This window comes from Rhamphochromis longiceps, linkage group LG12 (genome assembly GCF_057381845.1).
Source record: "Rhamphochromis longiceps isolate RC_006_pf linkage group LG12, R_longiceps_female_GT1.1, whole genome shotgun sequence".
NCBI classification, from domain to species: Eukaryota; Metazoa; Chordata; class Actinopteri; order Cichliformes; family Cichlidae; genus Rhamphochromis; species Rhamphochromis longiceps.
Window position 1 is genome coordinate 22,333,431 of NC_140568.1, and position 27,103 is coordinate 22,360,533.

The window sequence follows — 27,103 nt, forward strand, 5'->3', positions numbered from 1 at the left end:
CCTCATGTGCATTTATCAGGCACACAGCCGGCTAGTTATGCATGTGTGTGTGTGTGTGTGAGACAGTAACAGAGTGTGTTGTGGCGTTGGGGATTGTTGCTGAGACAGTACACTGCTTACTATCACAAGTTGTTTCTTAACATTCTGCCCAAACTAACCAAATAGTGAATTTTTTTTTTGTTGACTTTACTCCCAGGCCTGTTTTTTTCCCTTTCAAAGCTAAAGCCACAAACTTGAATATTGAAAGTGTAAGTGCTCTTCATTGTCACACACACAAACACACTTTGTACCTTCCTACATGCTCGTTGCAGAACACTGACTCCTTTTCATGCAGCATCATTGTCGCAGAAATGCAGTAAATGGCGAAGTTAATCGTTTGTAAATATTGCAAGGGCTTTGCAAATCCACAGGCTTGCTTAGACTTGGAGCCCCAGTGACCGCTTAAGTGGAAACTCCAAATAAGGCAGTGTCCGGCCCCGCCCCTAAATGTCTGTATTTGGACATGTGAGTTCCGGGTGGTAGTAGTGGAAAAGTGATCGGAAGCCACAGACGTTTAAAGAGATGACAGTGGACAAAGCGTCATGGCTCGCTTTTCACCAACTTGTGAAAAAAACAGAAAAAAACCCCAACTTCTTTTTTATTTTATTTTTAAATACACCCATGTAATTTGGTTTATTACACTAAAAGTTAAAAACAAAGAGAGAAAAGATAATAAAAAATAAAAAGCTTTGGAGTCACCATCCACTCACGATCTTTGAATGGTTTCACTCCTAATTAATGATTTTAAGAAAGGTTTCTTTAAATCGATTTTCCATTGCTGCTGCTGTGTCAATGTAAGCCACGCAGGCCTGTGCAACATTCTCAGAAAATACTGAATGAAATGTCAGAGCTTGAATATTTCAGACCTGAGAAATTAATAGTACCTCAATGAACCAGAAGTGTAAACAGTGTGGGAGAATTAGTCTGAATCATGCTCAGTGTTTAGGGGGCTTATACAAACAGATCAGCCAGTGATCTCGTATGTCTCATTACTGAGTCCTCCATGTGCTCGTGTCTGCGTTTTATGAGTGTCAGTCATACCAGTGGGCTGTCCCCCTCAGGGTGTCTTCACTCCGCTCTTGTAGGATACCTTAAATCGGTTAAGCAGACAGCAGTTATCCCGGTAAACTTGATTCGAATTGCAACATTCTTATAACAGGCTGAATATAGATTTTCTGTTTTGGCTTCATCACGTCATACTGATTCATTCCCTCGGCTTGCTCACTGTATCAACTTTTTTTACACTGGCCCAGGTCAAAGGGCATCGCGAGTTAAATTTGTCTTGATTCTGTTTGCCAGGGGTGAAAGTAAAAGTTGCAGAACATCAATTTGCCTTTTAAACATTATCAGAAGGTTTTCTATTAAGTTTTGTATTTTAGTAGCAGGAAAACCTGATAGCATGAGATTATTCATAATAATGTTTCTAAAATCACTATTTATCATCTTATATTACTGTCATCTTGCAAAAATGCATGAGTTCATCAATGCAGTGATCCATGGAAAAAGGCTTCCTCAACTGTTATGTCTATAGATGCAAATCAATCAGAATCCCATCGGCATGACTGAGGACCTTCTGTACTGCAGTGTATCTCGCCAAAGGGAAGTGCCGGGTGGTGGCTCTGTGGTTGGAAAGTTGAACAGTCGAGCTGGAACACCTACCGTACCTGTTGCTGTTTTATTTCCTCGACTGTGAGCCAGGGCACATGAGGCAGGCCTGCGTTGTTTGTCCATGGCCCTGCGGCGTTAGATCTCTTTGACTGCAGTGTCCGGGCTCTTTTGCATACAGGGATTCCATGGAAGCACATGCTTACTTTAAAGCAGGAAACTTCCCAGTCAGCGTGGATGTGCAGGCAAATAAGTTTTGTTTTTCCAAGCTTCATGGGGATAGCTAAAGTGTTTTTTCCTTACTATTAAAGGAGTTGGAAAGTTACACTGCCTGCAAATTTACATTCTTTATTATTTCCTGTGCTGTTCTTGTGTAACCTGTGGTTACTGCAAGCATCGATGAGGGGGCACAATCATCATGGTGGCTTGAGTTGGGGCATGTCCAAACCTGAAAACAGCGTACGGCATTTTACTATGGGTTTCCGGCAGAGTGACATTTTTCTGTGATGATTTGTAATACTGAGGAACAGTGCTAATAAGTCCCTTTTCACTCCATAATGTAATAATAGAACAGAAGTGCCGCCCTATTATTAACCACTCCTCTCGGTTGAAACTTTAGTTAACACGCCAGATTATTCAGTCCTCCATTTTTTAAGCTTTTGCAACCAGCTAAACACAATCATGATCATGCTTTTGCAAAGAAATAAAAAGAGTGTCCCATGTTTGCTGCGTGAAACAACTGGTAAGATATGATCTCACTTCCTGTTTGTAAGTTTCAGTGCCAATTCTGACAGGTTATTGATTACTTTAAAGTTAACTTCATCCACCAATTTCTTAACTTTTTAAAATTGGGCATATGGTTTATTAATTTACATCATAGTCACACTAGTACATCATCCAATTGAGAAGAATTTGCAACAAACAACCCAGAGACCTGACAGAAAATAAGGGACATGCAGCTGACATTATATGCCTAAAACCTCTCCTCTTTTCAAATTGAATGAAGTACAAAATAAAGATGGTGTTATATTCAACAATATGTTGAACTAGTGCTTGAGTCCATAAACTCATCAGGCCATTTTTTACTGGGATCACAATCAAGCCAAAAGGATTGTTTTTACCCGAGACATCTATGCGTGTTTTTGAAGGGATGCCAAATGCTATCAGTTTTTCTGTAAAGTAAATTTACCTTGCCTATGGGTATAATAACGTTACCTTGACTATGCAGCTGGGCTCATTTTAGCCGCCAGCTGAAGTGGTTTTGCTTTTCTGAAACGTATCTGTATCTGAATATCCTTCAGATACAGTCTGTAGTATAAAGGTGCCTCCAACTTCAAACTATTGGAGATAACAGTGTATACCAAGTTTCAGACATTTAACATGGTAAAAAGGATCAAGATATTATCCCCTATCTATGTAAAATTTTAAATTTGGCACAAAGGACAGTGGAAGAAGTGTAATCAAGTTAGAGAGAAATATTCTTCCTATGCAGATTTAAGGCTCGTCTCCTTAGTGTGCCTTATTATTGTTTTCCAGGCAGCAGATGAGGATAGCCCAGTAAGAACAAACTCTACCTTCCCCCCTGATACTATCATTGTCCAATTACTACCTGATATTCCGAAGGGTCCTTTTAAAACAGTCCTTTTATTGATGCTAACTTTATCCTGCACACATACCTGTAAAATTAAAGTACATTAAGGAATCACCTGCTTTTAACCTCATAACTTCTCTTGTACTGTAGATCCAGTTGTAGAGAAGATTTTCCAGTAATTATAGAGTTGCCGGCGTGATCCACAAGCCAGTGTACTTGAATTGAACCCGAGGCTGTTTCGTATGGTATGCCAGTAACTCGGGACTTGTGTGTGAATGAGAAACACATCGTAAATGGCTTTGTAAAACCACTAAGGTTAATGGTCTAATGGTTACACTCTGTACAGTTTGAGGGGAGAATGTAAAATATAATACATAAGCTTTTAGCTTTATTTTTAAGACATGCATCCATAAAGGTATTTAAGTTATCTCTCTATTGAGTCTGCCATTTGTAGTAGAGCTTCACTAATATGGATACCAATGTGCATTTAGAAAGCAGGGCCAGCACAGATACCTCAGCAAAAAATCTTTAGAGGTCAAGAGGTGTATTTTAAAATTCTGGATTCCTTGTTGTTGAATGTAAACAAGTGTTCAATAGTGCCTAAAAACCTGGATAATCACGTGAACTTTTGTTTTTAGAATTGGGACTCAAATTTCCAGGTGGGCTAAAACACACACTGAGATTCATATAAAGACAATGCCACTCTGTCGAGGTTAAACGCACAGAAACACGTGTGCAAAATGGTGAGCGGATCATGCCGTCGAGTTCACTTTGCCACTGCTCACAGTAAGTGATGAAGTTCAGTGAAATAAATCTACTTCTGCAGCGAAGAGAAAAGAAGAATGGAGACTCCAAGTAAACATGCATATTAGATCACTCAGCGGTGGTTAGGCAATTGAATTGATTATACAAATTCCTTTTAATTAATCTAAGTTTGAATAAATTAAAAAAATATTAAATGCCTTTCCCATATCATCAGGGGATGTGAGAAGCTTTTTCAGAGAAGTGCAATATACTGTGCAGCGATGAACTACAGCTGTCAGTTTTTCTTAATCATAATATTTCAACTCTCCTGACATTCGGAGTAAAAATAAACACATTCAAGGAAGCTGAGTGGCAAAACCCAGCTGTTTTGGCAGGATATCTCCAAGATATAAAGCAGGGAAAAAATGCACAGTGTATTTGGAAGTACAAATCTTGGCATTTCAGTGGTGTACTGATGGATTCAAGTAGGTGGTTTTTTGGAAGAATGCTCTCCCACTTGGCATGCTTCACAATGAGTGTGGAATTATACTTGACTTGCCAATTGTTAAAAATGTGATTTCATAAGTCAAATAAGATGGGTAAATCAAGGTCAAGAGTAATTTTCAAACCGACAGATACTTAACATTTATTCAAAAGCAATGGATTCACTGACAAACTGTGTGCTTATGGTTGTTTTTGTTTGTTGACTTGGCTGCTTTGAACGCTAAGTCGGGGAGGCAAACAAAGCAAACGCAGGACAAGTTGATCAATGATCTCCCAGAGTTCACGGAGGGGCCGCGTAAGGGTTTTAACCAAGGCTGGCTTAACCACCAAAGGAACAAAAACCTCCATTACCTACTCCCGCCTAGCCCACCGATGAGACACCAAATTAAGGTCAATGAAACCACCAACTAGAGATTGATCATCAGGACATCAAAGTCACTGATGTAAATCCAGCCTTTTTCAGACATCTGGGGTATTGATACAAGCCTCTCCCAGAGGAGAGTTGCTGGTTAGAAACCGATATTCCTCATGGCGTGGGGGGTCCTCTGACCCACCTTCTACAAAGACCTGCGAGGTCTGAAAAGTATCTCATCGCGAAAGGGTTGAAAAGTTTATCCGCATCATCCTCTACAGACTTGCCAGGTGAGGCTCTTACGCAACTGTGCAAAGTTCAAACTGGGTTTGCTGTCCCAAAGTTACACTCAAGGACACGTTTAGATCACAGCAGCCTTTACTTCAGATAAATCAATCAAGCGCATGAAAGCAGCTCATTGTTTCCAGTGGTCAATGGAAATATGATAAACAATTACACAAACAGTAAGTTCCTTTCACTTGGAGCATGACAGGCCCTGTGGCTCCTCCCCTGCCCTGTCACTAGAGTATTTTGGTTCAAGTTCCACTGCGGCATCCGGCTGTGTTGCGGTCTCGGTTTCACCTCCCACTTCCTTTTTTTGGCCCTGACGTGTTTCCGCCCCTGAATTAGAATCAACTCTTTCCACACAGAGTTGTGATATCAGGCCGTCTTCCTTCTCTTGTCGACAGTGTTCGGAAACTAATAAGAAACCCCCTGGTAAAGCTAAATTCTACCTCCCAAATCCTTTGCTCCGTACCACGTGACAAGAGATACGGGCCGAGATCAAAACCCTAAGCAGCTGGTGTAACACAAAGAGGAAATCTCGCTCTCTAACGTAATGATAAGATAAAGGCAAAGAGGGCTCGCTTGTGCAAGCTTGAAGAATGTATGCTGTTTAGTAATTGCTGATAGAGTAAAAGTGAGGAGAAATCTTTCATATTTGTCTACTGACAGATTCTTCTTCTTCCATTTCAGGCATCTGAGCATCCTCTAGTCTTTGTAGTTCTGGGTGAGAAACTGAAGAGTAGCCACGGGCTCTCCCAGATCAAAACTTGTGATGAAGGCTTGAAAATCCCATTTACCTGTGGGAGCGGGGAGACAAACACAAAGATATTTATAAGTATTTACAGACACTTGGAGGGGAAATGTACTCACTTTTCACTCTGATCTGAAACCGTTTTCAGATTGATTTCAATAAATTATTATTATCTGTTAGATAATAAGCAATATTGTATATAAATAAAGTACATTTTAGGCAGAGTCTCCGGTGGATTACAAGAGCATTTCTTATGACCACTTGGTCTGTGTTTAGGGCATCTGAGGCCTAACTGAGCAGCACATGGCTCTGGGATGTGAGTCACTGAGAACAGCACTGCTGAAAATAAAACATGTTGCTGTAATGATGGAGGTGGGAACGCAAGGACGTATTGGCAAGAAGATATGATTCAATCGCCTGGACTGTTTTTTTTCTTCCCTCCCCTTTTAAACAAACACCAGACGGCCATCCGGCTGGTATGACAATATCACTTCTTAGATTTTGACAACCGCTGATTCCCTGCAGCTTCCTCTCCCTTAACACACAAAAAAAGGACGAAAAAAAAAAAATCACAATTATCATTCCAGGGAAAGAAAACCCTGCATGCTTTCAACTTGCAAACTTCAACAGCAGAACGAATGTCTGTCTATCTGTGTCTTCATATGTTTGGGTGCGCGTAAGACAATGCTTTGCTGCTTTGCTCTGTAATCCAGGGAATCACTGACATCCTGGTATTTCCGTATGCGCAGTAATTACATTAACAGCTGCTCAAGAATAGCGTCGGAAAGTCATCTTTTGAATAGAAAGCCAACTATTGAAATAGTCCAAATCTGTAGAGAGAGTGGCCTCACAGTTTGGGGTCAAATCTGACTATGCCTGGATAGAAAAAAAATATAAAAATTACTGCTTTTGACCTCTCGCTGCAGCTGCTTTACAGGCCCTCACTGTAGCTGTTTTCACCATCAGAGAGCCACATTTGTATCCTCCGGCATTTTTGAATGAGATATGGGAGAAGAAATACGCTTTGCCAGTGCCACAGACATCAAGTGCACTCACCCACCCCCTACCCCATCAATGCAGAAACAAATCAGAAGGGTTCATTTACATGTAGCACAAAATGTCTTGTACATGGTTATAATTTTCACGCTTTTTCCAGCAGACATTACTGCACCTAGCTCCTATCAAATTTTAAAGTCGAGTATATATATTTGATATACGTTTTAATAATTACACAACCGTTTCCCCCGATTCTCACCAATTTGATTTAGCTTTTAAGACTGACACCTCAGAGTGTTCGCAACTTCGGGTCAAGTTCTGAGCTCAGCTGGGGCGGGTGGGGGGAAAATGATGAATAATAACTGGGAGATGAGCAGATGAGTACCCGAATCTTGCCAGGTCCTCTCCTTGAATGAGAGCTGCCTGGAGAAAGGTCTCTGATAATCAAGTGAGGGCAATGGAGTCAAGTGACCTATCTGTATGATAGGGCATGCTTCCAGTGCCCCTTCTGGTCTGTGCTTCAGTCACAGATAATGCACCGCCTCTGCAGATCCCCTGCATGTCCACAATAAGGTCCCTCACACCCTTAGAGACACCACTTAAAAAAAAAAAAAAAAAAAAAAAAAGGGGTGAGGGGACAGACGGCAGCTATATCCCTATTTTGCCTCAATATAGGGATATAGTTGATGAGTCATGTGGCAGAGTTGAACCTCATGACAGTCATGCTTTAATATTCAAACTTTCACTTACCCTTACTCATAGGGAAAAACCTACCATAATACAAGGAAACATTTCCTCTAATAGAGCATGTCACACTGGCGATTGTTTTATTGTAGCATGATGATCAAACAGAGAGTAGAAACCAGGCGCTGCTTGTAAGGCTTTACCCACATAATCCCATCTAAAGCTGTGCAATCATTGGGCAAAATCCAAAATGAGGCAAATTCAGAATATCTAGTGCTATCACACTGGCTGGTACCCCGCAAACGCCTAGACTCGCAAGTGACCTTAAAATAGGCTGGTGCCTGTTTGTAGTGCCGAGACGCGTTTCCGCCTCTCCCATCTGCGTGTTCATGGAAAGGACAGATAGTGTGGGACCTGAGGGCGATCTTAAAGTCTTCCTGCCTCTCCTTTTGTTTCCACCTTGCTTCCACGTCTGGGCATGGCAGAAAGATCAGGACTGCTGTGAGGTGACACAGAACTGCTACATTTAGTGGTGTGGGCGGTGTCCCTGTTAAACCTCTTACAGTGTCTCAGAAATACTAAAAAAACCCAAGTGATGCTGCTTTGTGGTAGTGTCGAAGGAATCATATCAGGCTAAGAGCTCTTCACGCAGGATTCATAGTTATAACTAAAGCAAAACGCAACCTTAATTTCTTTGTATCTGTCAGAGGTCAGGGGTCGGACACAGAACAGTTCTTCGGGGATGCTTAAACAGGGTCAGTGTGAGTGTGTCGGAGCTTACCGTAAACACAGCAGTAGCTAAAGCGCTTCAATCTTGAGGGGAATTGTTGAAGTATAGTTGGCCACTCTGTTTCTCTCTATGCTGGAAATACTGAGTTTCCAATTATATAAAACGGAGAGGAGAGAGCTCATCACACTGGAGAGGCAGGACCGGATAATGACTAGCATTTGCTCGAGAAATGACTCAAAGAATTATTTTTCATAACAGTTTATCGGAATAATCAACTATTCTCGTGAATATATCATCTCTGGAACACCTTCAGGGTGCTTCTTCAAATTTGGCACAAATGTTGACTCATAATTACAATTTGGTCTTTTTGACCTGGCAAAAAAAACAACCAAAACATGTTTTGGCCACAACTGAAGAATTCATAGGATCATTTTGAAAAACTCCCATACAAACCACTAAATGAAAGATCAACTTCGCTGACACATCATATTGATCTGCAACATTTTCCTGGCTGTCCATCAACACCGTAACTCATGAAGATAAGCAGGGATTCTTAGCATATCTCATATTTGGTCAGATGCAGAATTGGTGACACTAATCTTTGCTTCCCACCTTTAAACGCCGCTGCTTCTTTGAGGCAACGTCCATATATGAAACACTGTCAACACAGATTTATTGTTAAATTGTATTTTATTGTTACATTTCATTATTGGATTTTATTCAATTACTCCAAAATCCTCATTACTTTTTAAAAAAAAAGTGTGCAACTCTCATTTTCATTATCAATTGCTGTGTTTTCTTCACTCATCCCAAAGGAAATTATGAGAAGCTGGAAGCAGCAGATATCTTTCTGATTTTTATGAGTTTCTTAATTATCAACTAAGTGACTCATTAACAAATTACTTCACTTATACTTATATTGTGTCAGCTGGAAGTAACCCATTTTAGAAATACTATAAAGATATTTGTGGATAAGGGAAGTTGAGGAAAAGTCAAGACACTTTAACTTTTACTCCGAGCCTGTCAAGACTCTGTAAAAAAAAAAAAAAAGACACATAGAAAAAACACAACCAGCCAAAATTCAACACGTTAAAGTGTTCCTTTAAGGCAGCCGACTCCTGGCTGAAACTCAGGCCTGCTGTAGCAACCAAATCCTGGCTCTCTTGACTCCACGCAGCTCTGATTAATGGTAGAGGCTGTGGGTGGGTGGTAGACATGGATCTGCCCATTACCACACTGCAACATTGCAAATGGCTTCAATTACTGTGGAGTGTGCTGAGCTGGCAGTAGGGGCTCTAGGAAGCAAGATAGGCAATGTGTACGATCCAGCAGCTAACGCCACTGTGAGCCATTCATTCGCATGACGTGACTGTCGCCTTCCCAACAATTTATCAGGGACAAAAAAATAATAATACAGAACACATGGCCAATTTTTTTTTTCATTCTTATCTTCTCTTTTTTACTCATCATAGTTTTTGCTTCTGATCAGTCGATACCAGCTGCTGAGCTTCAAGTCAGGACGTGGAATGCTCGACGCGCGAACAGCGTATGTGCAAACTAACGTGTAGGCTGAAACATCACCCCAAGGCTTCTCTCGAGGCCTTGGGGTTTCCCTCCCGGCATTGTAACACTGTTTCCCTTGACAAACTGACTCGTCGGCACCAAACAGTAGCAGGACATATTAAGGGCTTGCCAAGTGGCTGACAAGTATCACAAGGGTCTGAGTGCCCACGGCTGCCCCCCTCCCCAACCCTGGCACGGGGGCAGCCTCCAGTCAGGGACAGCCAGAGCAATGGGGATTCCCTACGATGACGCCCCTGTGCCCCATGCCAAGAGCGCAGCCCCCCTGTAGTTCCTTGTGTAACAAACCAGCTGTCCCCATCAGTTCAATGACCCACATTCATAACCTTAACGCAGGAGGCACTGCCGACTCCCACGGCTCCTCGCAACAGCCCTGCTCCACCTCTAATTGTTCACCCCCTTTATTAGTAAAGTGATGGCCAGAGATGAAAAGAAAACAGAGAAAAAATCTGAGATGAAATTGAGTCAATGACTGCACTACTGGAAGTGGAAAACGATCATTAGGAGTCTTCCACCCACGGCTAAATGCTCTCCCTTTGCAAATCACATCAATTAATGTCATGGGCTATGAAAAATTCTCTCTGTGTCATACCACATGGAGGGAGGACAGACGCTAATAAGTGAACATACTTAACGGAGGAGGTGGGGAGGCATGGGATTCCCTCCGTTCCTCTTCTCCGTGCGGGATTAACGAGCTCCGGGACAATTGGGCAAAAATAAGGAAGCAGGTAAACCAGAGAATAGGGCCTGAAATATCCCACATGTTTTGTTTCTGCTCATACACCACGACTAGGCTTTCATTCTTAATGTGTAAAACACTATTGTCAATTATCTATTCTCTTGACATATTATTGTGTCCAGAACTGACCCATCAAATGAAGCGCGTGATTATCCGGGAGAATTTTTTTAATTTCATTTCCCTTGTATCGACAGAGCAGCTAGCAGGAGAGAGGAAGTCTTACAGCGGGAGTTACGCTCATCCACTCGATTAAGGATGGGTGGATCCACTCAGTTCAAATGCTTCATAACGAGTGGGCAACTTCTGTGTGAGAGCAGTTTATTTTGCACAAGAATACATTAAAAATATTCTAAATAGTAAACTATTATTCATGCTAGTATTACTTCAGCTTAACCAGCTGTGACATCGCGAATGCCCCAACGATGCGGCAAGAGTTCATCGCAACCTCCCCAAAGTGCGCCGAATAAGTAACATACTACAAACTATATCTCTTTTGACACTTCTTTTTCCAAAGGTTTCAACATCAAACAGACCTCAGCCTAATGTGCCCGGATTGTTTGCTGACAAAGCTGTCAAAACTTCAAACAGCCGAGACTGGCAGCTCCACTTATTCACGGCCGCAGCGCTTGAAGTCTCAAACCACCCTGATCTCCCCTCAAATCACCGGCTGTGACCTGACTCGAATAGACAGATAGACACGCCTCCTGTGAGGTGCTGTACTGTGCATCCAAGTGCTACAGCCCACCTTCCCACACAGACTTCAGGGGGATGGAAAAGTACGAAAAAAAAGAAATAAATCCAAAAGCGTAAACAAAACAATACCTCTGCAAGACAAACAAGGTTGAATCAAAGGATGTATGGATATAATATCATCAAACTAAAACGACCTTTCACGTGGAAGCATGTGACGTAGTTGATGGGCCTTTTAGGTTTGGCGGAGGTTAACAAGACGTGGTCAGGCAGACTCGTGCAGGTGTGCGTGGGAGCCAATAATACTTGTCTTGATCCCGCAGGCATTAACGCTGCAGCAGACTTACTCACTAACCTCATTAACATTTCCCTTGTTAAGTTCAAGCATTTGGAGAAAATTATCTTCCTAAAGCAACTCCGAATGCTTTGATTAAAGCATCTTAATTGTGAATTATGCAGAATGACATGGGTCTTTATGAAACAAAGGCAGCACAGTGAATCGCAACACTAACAAAGATCAAGTTTATAGTAAAACGTACTCAATCAACACAGATATTTCAGGAGTTGCAGAGCCTAATGTGGAAATATTACACCCTAAATTAAGGAGTACTCCCTCTAAAGGAAATGAATATTGTAAAATGACGTGGCTTCTTATTGTCTGTTCCAAAAATACTTTCCCAAAAACCACAAAAACCTATAATGTGAGAGGAACTGTTAGGTTTCAATTCCTTGCTGTAAACTTTCATTGCTGATTCAACAGATAGATGCTGGCAACCAGCCACTGTTGGTATATGATAGATGATACTGCAGTGGGAAAACAATGTAGCAGACTGAAGAAGCTGGTGAGTGGAGTTATTACCCCGGGATGCCTCCTCCTGCTCCGTGAGTGACACAGACGCGTCTGGAGGCTGCTCGAACATCATGAACTGGTAGCGGTGAAAACCAGAGTTCGATGGCGGGGTTGGCGGCTTATAATCTGTACGAAAAACCAAAGAATCAGAATCAGGAGAGCTGAGAGTGGGGACTGGCATTTTATAACAATTGACTGTAAGTGTGTGCTAAATCTTTGACATCCCAATTCTTTTTGTTGTGCAGCAAAATCCACGTGGATTATTTAAACCAAAGGGAGCTGTACGGCCATAAATATCGTTAACTCTGAATTCTGAGAATTCTTTAGTCAGTCTGGGTTGTGGGTAATAAACTGGCTACAGATTTTCTTTGGATAAATCCTCTTTAATCATCACCAACACTGCAAGACAGTAAACATAACCAGCTCCACGGGGGAGGATGATGGCGGCGTGTGCATCTCTGTGTGTGTGCGAGTACTGGTGCACTTTTTAAGCCCTTTAAATTCACAATAGTGGGAAGGAATTAAAATTACTCTGAGGAGAGGGGTCACGAAAGAGTGACTTAAAGGTTATACAGGAAAAATGTTAAATTCCTCCAAGTGATACAAAAATACTGAAATACTTTAGCATAAATTATAGTAAGACTTAAATCTACAAGTCCAAACAATAATATGGAATTATTCCAACTAATTATATATAATATATACCAGAGCAAATTGCACAGCCTACACACAATCAATGAGTCAGATCAACTTTCTGGAATTAAACTAAACCTGGGAGTAATGAAGCCAAGGTTACACAACGAATAGTCAATAGAAGATCTTACTTACCAGTGAGGGATGTTCCTTCTATTTGTCCTTCCTTGAGTGCACTGCCCTGGAATTTAAAACACAAAAGTTAGCCGGGCAAATTATGAAGCACAGCCTGTTTGTTTTGTGACAAACCCAGCGATAGCAAAGATTTGATAAGAAAGACAAAACAGACAGCAAGCACAGGCTGCTCTTCTTTCAGATTTATGCTCCCATAGGCAAATGTTCTACATTCAATTAGTCCAGTCTTTATAACCACAAGGCTGGCCATTTAATTTATTTCAAGCCAATGCTAGTAGACTGTATCCTGCTGAAGTAACAGCAAGCTCGAGATCCAATAAACAGTGAAATATTTGGCGATTATTGGGGGAAAAAAAGCTCCAGTACAAGCTTGCATCCACACTGCAGGTTAAAGTATGTCAAAATTAAATATATAAAAGACCAGGTATTTTAATATCAGAATACAAGAGACAATTTTCAGACAAAAGACAGTTCCCAAGCAAATTAAACTACTGAGAAGATTTCCAATTTCCCATATTATTAATTGTATATTAACTTCTTGTTGCCTAGAAACAGATATCATGTAACCCAATGTGAAGTGCAGATATTTTCATAAGCATTTTCTGCTGTATATTTGTCAGGTTAAACTCCCTCAGCCCCAGGAAGCACACAGTCAGGCACTTCACACTGCAAATTGCACACAGGCATGTTTGTTTAATATACTTGGCTATTTACTGCAAGACGGCTGCATCCTTGAGTGGGTGGAAAAGGACTAAATATGCTGTCTGTGAAATGGCCCAAAACCCACTTGAGGTAAGCGTGGAAGTCCCCATCACAGACTGGAGTATGTGGTCTCAGCACCTATTTCTGTCCTCTTTTTGCCACGCACAGGCTCCCCCTACAGGCTGACGGGGGTACTGCGTTAACAAGCAGCACCAAGGACAAAAGACAGGCAGGACCAAGCTGCTTTTCCCCCCCAATCTCAGCTTGAAATTCAAGTTCCAGTTTAATAAGAACACATATCCACAGAGAATAAAAACTGTAGTAGGACAGCAGCCCAGAGCAGAAGAAGGTAAAGCAGAAGGATAAAAACAGAAATAATGTTTTAATTTTCATCTTGGGAATGGTGCATCCAGATTATGATTATGATATATGTTTTGAAGAGGATAAATGCATCCAACTGTTGGAACGACATCTTTTCGAGGACACTAATAAACACTTTCAATGCCTATCCAGGTTTCTTGACAAGTAAATTAAAAGCTTTATTTTGCTATTTACTCATACGTGGGACAGGGGACTATTTAAAGCAGACCAACCATAGTTTGACTTCTCTCTTTGCTTCTTGAAGACTGCAGCTGTCACCTCGCAGCAGATGAAATGTACTTTGAGGATGATAACGGTTCATAATGCCAATTAAAATGCTAAAACTACAGTTATAAGCACACAGAGTGTGCAGGTCTATGTCAGAATGACTGAGATGCACAAACGACCTTAGCATATTACTATCAGTTTCAAATAGTAATTCACTCTTTCAGCAGATTTAAAGCATGCATTCTGTATCGTGCATATGCTCTTATCTATAATCCTGTAACCTCTCTTTAAAAATAACAGCAAGCATTGGAGTGTTTACACAGACTGATCAAATTCAGAAGATTAGTTTCAAATGTGAGTATCTTCATCCACCGATCGGTGAGAAAAAAAAAAAGCTTTATTTAGAAATAGCAAGTGTCCTGCAGCCTGCAGAATCCAAACCCATTGCCATAGCAACAGGTAGTCAACATTTGAACGTGCAACATTTTCCCACATCTTAATGCTCAGTTCTCGCTCATCCTCCCAGGCACCCTGTGCCCTTTTAATTTCATTATAATACATAGTGTATAAACAACAGCAAATGAATAAAATATTGAAATTTAGCCAAATAATAAAAGAAGTCAATAATATGCGGAGTCAATAATATGCCGATCTAACACACAATCACATATATTATTATTCACAAGAAATCAAAAAAAAAATAAAAAAAATCACAAAAGTAGTTTAAGGGTTGGAGTGATTAATCTGTACGGAGCAGAGCTGCTATCACAGTCGCTGTGACCGAACAGGGCCGTGCTGGGGTTGCTGATCCTAATGTTCACTGGGGAGTGACGCACTTACTCACTGTGACCCACAGGGCAATCTCACATGGGGGGCGGCCTCCCTCAGGGACTTGGTTGTGGGGTGTGACGCCAAACATGACAAGTTGGCATCGCTGAATGACAGCCACGATCTGTGTTAATAACCTTTATGAAGAAACGCCCATTTTAAGGTATGGGTATGTGTAGCATGTTATCCTTGCAGTATTTATGATAATAAAAACAAAAAAACATTTGGATCTTTTGAAGTTGTGGAAAAAAATACTGAAAATTCAAAAGACAATCATCAGGCTGGACCGTGGAACAGTTTAATCAGACTAAAAACTTTAAGCATAAAATGATTTTCGTATTAACCCCACCCATGAAAAATCTGTGAGTGATTCATCTGATTGTTGATGAAGAAAGAATCCAAGACTGAGATTCACTAGTATGCCAAGAGAATTTGAATGCTGCTTATAAATCTGTAACATTTATAGAAAAAAAAACCTTCTGTAGTGAAAATAAGCATAATATTACTTTACTAACCGAGATAACCTAAGACATCAAGATACTCTGAGGCACGATATCCAAGACTTTATACACTGAAGCTGTTTTCACACCTAAACTCTGAAATAAGTCAGAGGAGTCAGGTCGGGACATCGTTTGAAGTTGCCCTTTCTAACAGTAGCACGCAGCAGGAGATAGTCTGCCTCAGCTGCAGTCTCACAACTTGAAATGCTCCGGTTCGTTTAGAAGAGGGAGCTGTCTGCATTTAACTGCAAGGACACATGATCCCCAGGCTGTTACCTGCACTATTAACACATGGACTTCACACTGACTTTGCACTACGGGGATCTAGCAGGTTAAATTTGTCAGGTAATTTCTAGAAAGGTAAATGGAGTAAATGACTCTAGGTGACTTGATCTATAACACAGATCTATAAGTAAAACATAGATATTAGAAGAAATGGTTTAATGACTGTGTAATAAAGGGCTTGATGATATATTTTCCACTCTAACATATACACATAAATTGTATATTAACACTATAAACTTCTTCCTTTCTCTTAAAAAATACAGTTTCCTCAAAAACATGCCCAGGGAATAAACAGTGCAACGCTTTTGCTGTACAAAATCTATGTTCACCAGCAGTTGTATTTTTGGCTTGTTTTTTTTTTTACCTCAAGCTGAAGATAAAAGACACATTGCATAATGCAGATGTCAGAGAAAACAGTTGTTTTCAGCTATTTTCTATATGCTCGACCATAAAGCCAATGTGAAAAACGCAGCTTATTCATTGAAAACATTCAAACATAGATCTTCTATCATTAGCTGTTCATGTAAGAAATGAGCTCAGATTGAAGCGCTGTGTAGAAAACCAGCAGAACATTAAAATCAGGATCTTTACAAAATAAAGAAAAAAAAGCCTAATGGAGTACTCACGGCTAATATGTCAGTGTTTTAACTGTTGTGCTATTTCAGCAGCTGAAAGTTGAAAGACACTAGAAACAGCTTCATTCTCTATGCAAGACAAACATTACCACTGTTTCCCTGTAAGTATTTTCTCATTTACATTTTAAATGTCTGTGTTCGTGAGATTCTTCTATGCTCGTTCACTGCACTTAAAACACAGATACCACCAAGCTTTCTGTTCATAATGCAGTAATGCACTGCTCACCATGCATAAAAAACATGGTGATGGGTATTAAAGTTTCATACCAACACATATATTCATAGTACTGTATGCTCATTGAAGTAAATATCTAATCAGTCAATCAAGTCAGGAAATAGACGACTTGCTGAAGTTCAAAGTGAGCATCACAGAAGGGATGAAAGGTGACTTAAGTGACTTTAAATGTGTCACAGTTGTTGGCGGCAGACCGGATGGTTTGAGTATTTCAGAAACTGCTGATATACTGGGATTTTCCCACACAGCCATCTCTAGGGTTTACAGAGAATATCTGCCGGCAGTTGTCTGAGTGAAAATGCGTTGCTCGTACAGGAGGTCAGAGGAGAATGGCCAGACTGCTTTGAGCTGATTGGAAGGTAATAGTAACTCAAATGCCCGCTGGTTACAACCAAAGTATGCAGAAGAGCATCTTTGAATACACAACACGTCAAACCTTGAAGTAGATGGGCTACAGTGGTAGATGACCACAATGAATGCATCTCCTGCCAGTTAAGAGCAGGAAACTGCAGCTACGGTACTGCCTAAATCTTCTGTTTCCAAAATTGTCCACTGTCTGGTCTAAGATTAGATTCTGCTGCGACATACTCAGTAAGGTTTGAATTTGGCGTAAACATGAAAGCATGGATCCATCCTGCATGTATCAATGGTTTGGGCTGGTGGTGTAATGGTGTAATGGTGTAATGGTGTGAGGGACATTGTTATTGGCACACTTTGAGTGTTTAAAATGTCGACTTGAGTATAGTTGGTGACCATGTAAGACCACAGTCCACTTCTGATAACTGTACTCAGCAGAATAACAATTATTTCTTGTTTCTTGTTTAATCTATGCTATGAATTTTTTAAATAATCACTGTAAAGTCAAATATTACGAATTCCTGAATTTTAATGCTCCAAACTCTTTCACCAAGAAACAATTTAAGTTCTTCTCTTTAGAAACTATAATGAAACAAACAAAGCATTTCATGGATTACCCAGACTGAGTTAACTCACCAGTAAAAAGACTCGAGTTATTTGGGAGATATTATAAGCAATGCATATGTCTCGTATCCTCATTTGAGGGGAATACCCATTTAAGCTGTGATAGTGAATCACACACTGAGCAATGTGGGAACACCAGCTACTAACAGAGATAAAAACTGAAAGTGTCAATGTGATTTATGCCGATGCACGAGGGTGTTTAAGTCTATCGAGGGGAGACTAACTAAATATCTCCTGGTATGCACTAAAAACAGTGAACAAGGAGCAGCAGTGGGATTGGAGATTTGACGCCTAAATGGGGCAGATTTGGTTTTTGTGTTGTTCAAGGTGGATCTCTTTTGTGCCACTCTTATCATAAAGGTGAATCCAAACAACATAATATTCTGCTGGTGGCACGTGCACTGGTAAAAAAGAAATTTACCACTTGTCTTAATTTAAGCTAAGTATTTTTGTTTCTTGATATGTTTGTGAGAGCGAGGCCACGCAGTGAACAGGGGGAACCCCCTTTGAAATGGAAGGCCTGAGTTCAAGACACTAGAGCAGGAAACGCACGCCCTTGGAGGTTGCCCTTAAAAAGACAGTGTCCCTGCAAGCTGTTGTAAAGCTGACCCCGACCTCTGAGCCACCCGCGAAGGCCAATCACGGCCAATCATACAAATATCAACATCTATATTCATTACACAGTTTAAACACATATGAAATATCATTAAGTTATAATCCAGAGTTCGTTTCCAGATCTTAAAGAAACAGCATTTACTAAATATTTGTTTTGTCACTCGTCTCGGCTCGTTAAATGTAGGAGCCAGTCACGTCTAACTTATGTGCGCCCAGCTGTGGTGTTACATTCATCGTGGCGTTGCTTGCCTTCATGTTTTACTGACTATTTCACACTCTGACTCAAACAAAGGCAGAAAGGATCCCAAACAACCTACACATTATGAGCAATGAATAATTTCTGATAATCTAGAAAAAGGCATGCGGCAGAGCTTTTTCTGTGGGTCACGTAAAAGCCTGACACGCTAACCACCAACCAGCAAATTTATCTCAATCCATAAAATGAATCAGAATTAGTTCAGACTTGATAGCGGTATTATTACCATCATGAAATTCTTAAAAAAGATAGTAGATGGGACCCCAGGCGCATCTCCGCTTTGTCTGAAAATGGTGAAACAAGGTGAGATGTGTCACTTTATGAAAGTGAGCTTAATGCTATACATGAATTTCTAACTTCTCTTGATCTTAGGGCAGTAGATGAGCAGTGTGTTTGTATAATGTGTCTACATAACTTCCGCTAGGAATCCTCCGACACGAGCCGATAGGTAGGAGTCCACAAAGAGGCGGTGGGTGGGTGCAGGGGTGCGGTTTCAGCAGGAATACCCGCTTGCCCAACAACCCTTCTCCTTCTCTATGTGGGTGAGTGCTTCCCTTTGTCAGCAAGAGTTACTCATGCACCTCCTTGTATATCCACCACTTCCCCCTCCCTTGCACACCCTGTAAACCCACACCTACGACAATCAGCACCCACGTCCTTCTAATGCAGTTCTGAGAGCATCATTCTCCCTTTTACTTGCAGTCAGGCTAACAGACGGGGAGAGAGAGCATGACAGATGGTGTTCACAGCTCTATTTCTGAGGCTGGACTTGTACTGCCACCGCCACCCCTCCCCTCCACCCTCCCTTGCCGATTCCACTCAAGCCAAGTGCTTATGACTACCTCCTCATCTTCGCCTCAGTAATCAGCCCATTCATTTGCAGGGTTATTGTGAATTAAAAGTCCTTGCCTCACAAGGAACCTCACGGTTTACAGGTTAAACACAGAAAAATCGCATCATTGCTCAACTACAGAACGTATAATCCAGATATAAATGGAAAAAGCACCAAATTTATGTTCAAAATTATTCAGAGTTTAGGCAAAGTATACAACATTTTGCTTACAAAACAGTAAAAAATTATGCAGTAAATTAGAATATTTTGTGAGTCTGGATTCAGCCCCCACCCCCTTTCTTTTATGTCCCAAAATGCACAGGAACTATAGGAGCAGTGACCCAGTCAAAGGCAGGCTCTCCTATGCACGCTGTTGTCTTTATCAGCATAGCAGACATTCCCATCAGTCGAGTTCAAACTTGTGGCGTGTGCCACTTCTTTTACACCACAGGGGTTTCTCCGGTATCTCTACTCATGCTGAAAAGGTTTCCTCGAAATCCCCGTTTTAGTTTTTGCCCTGAGCAGCGATACTGGATGATTACAACACATAAACAGCTGCATGCATGACACCTTTTAATGACCTGATCCTCAGATAGGATGTGGAAACAATCTTTCAGCCGCCAACTTTGGCCACCAACTGTGACGCCATGTTTATGGCCATGTAAGTGTCATTCTCCTGCATAAAAGCTCAGATATGATCAATACTGGGCACCAAAAGCTTAGCAAAAACTGACAGCCAGCCAACAGTTTGTGAGCACTGTGGAAAAAGTTGCCAGTTTTCTAAAGGTTGTTACTTCATCTCAGATGGGTTACTTCATCCTTGCCAAACCTGTCCAGGCCCCATGCCAAACTTTAAACTAGAAGAAGGAACACTTGCGGTACACTCTTGCTTTTCCTCGTCTTTACTTCAGTTTTAGGACGATGGCACCAAGCAAGTATTCTACAGCCACACATTTGGGATTATGGTTGATCTGGCTTCATAAACTTTGGCTAACAACGGAGAAAACTAAAAGCCACTATGTGTTACAGTCTGGGGTACCACTCAGGATTTAATCGGGCTGACGTGTAACTGGTTTGTCATCTCACCCATGTGTTGTGACTGTGCCAATCCTCCTAATCAGCACAACAGTGACTGCTGAGCCTCCGAAGAAGTCGGAGGCTGATATAATTGAGCAATTTCACATATTGCTGTAAATCTGGTGGCCTAAAAGACAACAGGTATTGGCCAGAAGAATTTACAGATTCAACTGTGAACTCCTGCTACTATTTAGCCCACCTGAGGCAACTATCACTAAGCTGTTATCACATAAGCAAAGCATGCCTAAAATTTTCCTGGACTTAAAGGACAGTCTAGTGCATTCCCCACTAGTGAGTGGGCTTCATGTTTTCCGTTGCCTGCATGCTCTGTATACACAGAGTATTTCCAGTAGAGTAACTGCAACTTAAGATAACAGCTTAAGATTTCATTACTGCTCTTTAAGGATCCCTCAACACGACTGCACATTAAAGATTATTCAGGGTTAGGAGGAAAGCCGCCTAACGTCTGATTTAGACTTCTATGGTGAATCTTTGTAGAGCCTACAACGCAAACTACGTGAGTGACTAATGCTGTTTTCAGCATTTGCACTTGTGTGTGGTGCATTATTTGTTAATTACCATGTGGTAGTGTTCTGGTGTTTTACATGCAATTCCCCCCGCAGCCGTCACGAGGAGCCACCTTTCTACCAACCAACAGAACCTACTCGTTTTTAGCTACACTGGATGTACATGTTATGTTACTAATAATGCACAGTGAACTTTTCCTAGTTCTGCACATTGAAGGTTTTCCACTGGCAAACCAGCAAGATACTATTATTTTAATAAGCCCTAGTGAGTGCAGAGTGTTTGTCACATGGATAGCATTGCTTCATTAGCAGCTCAGGTAAACAACTTTAGCTTGCTGGTGGAAAGTGGGCACACAAAAAAGGTTACTATATTCTCTGGCGTGGCTTGGGTCTTTGTGGAGCTAGCTGCAAGACAGCAGGTATATAGAGTTTCTTTTTGCTTCATGATTTCTATTATAACAAAAATTAACTAATGCTGAAGAGTAGCTTCATAGCTAACAGCACACTACAAGCCAAGTGTACATCACTATTAACTAGGACTGGATACATTGATATTGCTGATGGCTCACTAACAGGCCTTGACAAAGCACAGTACTGCATGACCTGGGAGTTGCCAATATGTTCAGCCAATAAGCACAGCTTTTGCTTATTGGCTGAGCTGGTACTGAAAGGCTGACACTTTTAACATACGGGTTATGCTCATTTTTGTACAGTTAGTGAGGCAGCTGTACACCATCAAAATGCAGGAAAATGCGCAAGTGGTAAACTTCATCTTATACATTCAAATATACTACAGTGATGGAATTATCAAGAGTTATCCAAGTAGTCACACACAGCTACAATGTCTTTAAAACATGTACTAAGTCAAAGCATTTTTAGTGGTATTTGTGGCTGTGTCTTTTGAACCGAATGGGATGGAATCTGGGGTGTATGGTTAGTAGAAAAATATAATTTGGAGGAGAGGGTAAAAGGAACTGGGGGCGTCATCCTTGATCTGCTTCAGTGCATGAACAAATTAAGCCACTTAACAATAGCCTGCTGGACTAATAGCTTCAGTAAAGAAACTCATTGGGCTTCGGTAATGAACCTGAGATGGAAACATAAACAGTCCAGTTATTAAGTGAACTCCAGCCACCGCTGAAATCACCTGACACACTGTGACATGCTAAACCTACACTCCTTTGGTAATGCTCATTAGCAGGGTGGGATGCTATTACTCAAATCACTGACTTAAGAAACTAGCCGCCCAAACTCATTATCGCACTCATCTATTCAGTCTAATTTGCACACATTACAAAGTGGCTGTGCTGGGCTGGTCATCTCAAACTCAGTGAGCAGATTGGGCCTAACAGGACAGAGTACAGGCCAAAGAGAGCTTTAATAAGCTAATTTTATCCAACCTGGGTGCTGCTTCCCTTACACCTACTGCGTGTGTGTTAGCAAGTATGGGTGCTGATGAGTCTGTACTTTAGTACTGTTGAGGGAAGCCCAAGCTTGAGTTCCCAAGGTAACAGTCGGTTTGAGTGGGGGCTGGCTGACTCATTTGAAGGGAATCCTGGAACCAGAACAAGGCTGCCCACTCGCCCCACCCCCAGCTTCATCAGCACAACAAGCAAACAAGGCGCTGACATGTCCCCATGTAGGGCTTCCCACTGACGGGGGTGGCACTGGAAAATCCCAGCCTGAGCTTGCCTACAAGTAGCATCAGAGGACATGCACGCACAAGCACGAGGCCTCCGCGCTTCATGGCTTCGCTGGTTTCTGCCGGCAAGACTGGAAATCCATGGAGATTGTAGATGAAGAAATTACAATAGAGCGGTAGGCCTACAAATACGTCGAGACACGTGCTGGATTTGATTAGTACATAAAAGCACGGGGGAGATGTAAGGGGGGCAGAGGAGGAGGTTGGAGCTTACTGACGAGTCCATGGCACTGAATTAAATCATCTTTTTTTTTTTAGCTGTGAACAGTGACACAAAATAAATGAGAATCAAAAACCTTGTGGGCTGGCACATGAAGTAGGAGGAAGGGAGTCAGAGGGAGAGGAGGATGAAGGAGGAGTAGGTGGACAAGAGAACTAACTCTTTCCCACACAGTTAATGGAATTATTAAGAAATTAAAAGAGATCAACAGGCGTGTAATTGACCATTTAATTAGCTCAAGGTCAGGTTGTTCTTTTGACTTTGGAGGGGCGGTTGGCCGAGGTCTAGATTCGTAGGAAAACTTTGGGCAAGCAGCTTACAATTTACAACAATTAAATCGTCACGTATTGTTTCCGCACAGTGGTAACACAGTCTTTCGATTAAATTAAGCCAAATATGCGTTATTCACAAAAAGCCAAAGTCATAAAGTCGACATACTATTAGAAAACACAATAAATGTTTTTGGAAAAAGTACATTCTGGCCACAAAACAGAAACTGTACATGTATATTCAGTAATCTCGCTGTGCAGAGTAGCCATTTGATTTGCTTCTGTCCACAGTTACATCTGTTGATAACTCCACAGTTCATTCAGTGTCTTTAGTCATTAACAACTGAGAGCTGGTACAAAGGGATTTAAGAGGCAGCATTACTGTTTTGAATCGCTGGATGTTTAATTCTTCTATTATAATTGAGGCAGGAGCGAGACAGAGGTTATGGTAACTGCTGGAAACCTGTCCCACTTCACAGAAAGGTTAATGAACCTTACAAGTCCTATGGGAGATGGAGTATGCTGTTAATTTGACAAACGTGGGAAATAAATGCTTTTATGCTTTTATTGACGGTGACCAATAGCGGCCTTTGCTGGAATGAAAGGTTTTAGTCTTTTAGGTGCTTTGCTATGAGGCAAAACAATAATGTGGAATGCATTTGTTGGAAGAAACTAAGTACATAATTGTTTGAATAGCAATTTCAGGCCAAAAAGCATCTTCATTATTAATTCCTACTTTTGGGGAAAATATACTGCGCAAAATGTACAGTAACCTAATTCATGTTATGAAACAGCTGCCTTTATTCTGAATACATTTGTGGGAATGAGGGATTTTTAAAAAGCTGTACTTTAAAATCTACATATTTCCACATTCAATTTTATGCACCATTGGTCTGGGTTTCATTTTAACAGGGCACCAAGGGTGTAATATGCTGACAGTTGGAGAGGATCATGTGAAACAGAGTTGGTGTTCACCTGAAATAGTCTGTGGGCTAGATGGAAACATCGCAAACGGCGGCTGTGATCTGATCAGGATGGGGTTTTAGGCACAGGACCAGCTATGTATACAGTACGCACGATTAAGAGATTAAATGGATAATCTCCTTCCCATTCAAAGACATTGATGGAGGCAGAGAGCTGGTTTCACAGACTTTCATTCTGGTTTTTAAATCTAACCCAAGAGATTCAAAATCCATGTTCATCAGCTGCTCACCTCTATGATCTCCCATAAAACAAACCTATAGAAAAGGGGTGAGCTTAAATCAATAGAGAAAAGGACAGAAAGCCTTCTGGAACAATTTAATTCGAAGAAGATACAACAACTCATGTTTTCCCCCCAGCAGGTGACACTGATACCATGAAATCCTCATAACAAAATGTGTCAATAAATGTTCTCTGATCTTCTACCCCTTCGGTTAAAGACGTCAAGAAATCAAGTACTCTAAATCAAGTGGAATCCAGCGATCTACATTAGAGTTTTTCTTATGTGAACATAATAATCAAAATATGGCAACATATCTCTTTCCTTTCCTGTATTTTCCAAATTGTACTGAATTTATTTCAGTTTAAATGCACAACTAACACTGTGGCATGGCTACTTTTACTCAAGTAAAATGTTTGAGTACTTTCTGTGCCACTGATTAAAAAGCCCCCTATCATTTTCATTCAGGTGGAGCTGAAGAGTGTTTTTAAGGTTAAAAGAAATCTACGTTGACTGTTTGTAGGAGGACATTAAGAGCAGACAAATTCAAGCATTTTCGAACACTTCCTTTTTGTTCTTCGTATAAGAAGATTACACAAACATGGGTCCTTTTAAGCGGATTGAACAAACATCTAGGGCTGTCAGTTTTTTGGAGAGGACAGTGCCCATTCTCAGCAGGTGCAATTTCTATGATCAGCACAGCTCCTTTTTAAGCTCTCTCTTTTTAACATCAGGTTTTATTTTTGCGCAGATGCCTAACTGGCATCAGAGCAGCTTAAAAGACTGCAAACTATCACCGTCCTAACCTTATAGACCTGCCTCACATGTCTTCATGCAGCCAGCCCTGGTCTCGTTCTTCTTGATACCCCCTTCTCTACTGAGCCAGCTCACCCTCTCTGTCTCTCACTCTCACTTTCTCCCAGCTATACTATGGGCACTGATTCATGTGCCTGTGCGTGCACAATGTTTGCCAGAGGAACGCACAAGAATCCGAGCTCCACAATCCCTCTTAACCTCTGACCTTGGCTTATTGTTACCTGTGAGCAGCACTGTGGCAAACATGTTGTACAAGTACTGTACAGCCCTGCAAGCTGTTTGTGTTCTGCAAGTATGGAGGGCAGGGGAGGAGGGAAGGAAGAGAGGGAGCTATTTAATCCTCCCCAAAGGAACTCCCCTCTCAACCCGTATCGTGAACTCGCAGGCAAATCGCGTTGCTGGAAGGCACACCACACACACACTGCTGTCTTTTTAATTTCATCAGCTGAAAGAAATCTATACAGTGCTTTGGAATCCGACTGAGCTGCAGAGAGAAGTGAACTATACAGCACCCTGGAATGTAAACAGGTTTCTCACCAAGTGTAGCATAAAAATACCACATTGCAACAAACCTCTTGGCTATGATAATGGTCAATGGTACAGATCAGAGGTCTTAGTAGATTTTATGTTTGTTAGTCCTACAGCATATCAATAAGAACAACTTGAACAAATCCAGAGAGCAACTCAGAAGAAATGCAGCATTCATACTGAAATTACTCAAGTGTAATAAGCATAAAATACCGGATTCTAGTGAATGCTTTCTATTGACGGCCGATTTTCAGTTGCCATTACAAAAAGCATTATCTCCTGGGAATATTAGGAGCACTGTCATTAAAATCCCTTGCAGTCAGCTGCTTGGTTGAGACCAGATATGGGCTGTAATCTGCGGAGAAAGGGCTCCTTTATTATCCAATGTTAGTAATTGTCAAGCATTGTTACATTCACAGAAACGGGCACAATATTTATTTAATATCAGTAAAACCGAGCCAGACTCGGTTCTATTTTTCTATCCGTCTCTACAGATAACTGTCAAAACTCCACCACCAAGCGTCGGTAACTCTGACATACCGTGCACACTGCTTTCTGGGCACGTGTGCTGCGCTTTCTTACCAGTTGCAATTATTTATCCATTACACAATACACTGTAGATCTTTGCACTACGCTCCACTTTCCGACTTTTACAGTTAGGATAACTTTTGGAATCCAAACAATCAGTACGTACATTTAGACAGGCCCCTATAATATCTGTCAACTTTGCATTCATAGCTGTCACACTTAATTATCATGCCAAAATACAAGAAAATACATTGGCTGCAGGAGGTCCTTTGTGAAGTCTTTGTTTTTGTGTACAATTAACTGGCAAGCATGCCATATACTTAAGTAAGGGCTATTTTAGGTGAGCATAATTGTTAGTGAGTTGTTTTTATCAGCATGCCTCACTCCCCTTCTCCAGGAGACACCCCTAAGAGGAAGCATTTTCCACGGCTGCGGCCCGAGCAACCCCCCGCTAACCCTGACATTTGTTCATTTGCCCGCCCCTCTCTTTGTGGTTTCCGCGCCCGCTTTTTCCTCCCCTCTCCACGTCTGTCAAAAATTGACCACTTTACAGGGGGAACAGGTAGGCAGACTCCGTCAATCCCCCCCCACCTGTACCCTGAAACGCACAAATTCGCACGCGGGGCCGACTGCCAAAGATCCTGCTTTACTGACTGAAGTGGAAGGTGGGGGGTGTGTGGAGGGTGGGGGGATGACAAAGACGACAGCTTGTGTGGGGGAACATTGTCTGCGGCTGCGACGAGAAATCTTTTCAGGAAAAACAGGATTTTATACACAATGGTCGTGGGTGTGAAGAAAGGGGGCACATA

At 41.4% G+C, this 27,103-nt stretch overlaps 1 protein-coding gene across 2 annotated transcripts in view; it reads right to left on the minus strand.

Moving 5' to 3' along the window:
* Positions 1-5,195: 5,195 nt before the first annotated feature.
* Positions 5,196-27,103, minus strand: part of LOC146657235 (phosphatidylethanolamine-binding protein 4-like) — a 52,874-nt gene continuing 30,966 nt past the window's right edge. For both annotated transcript variants that reach the window (XM_085426932.1, XM_085426931.1), the window contains 3 exons: positions 12,970-13,015; positions 12,151-12,267; positions 5,196-5,917 (listed from right to left, as the gene is read on the minus strand). In XM_085426932.1, the coding sequence (XP_085283058.1) occupies positions 5,826-5,917; positions 12,151-12,267; positions 12,970-13,015 (255 nt within the window). In that variant the 3' untranslated portion in view covers positions 5,196-5,825. The remainder of the gene's footprint in view (positions 5,918-12,150; positions 12,268-12,969; positions 13,016-27,103) is intronic.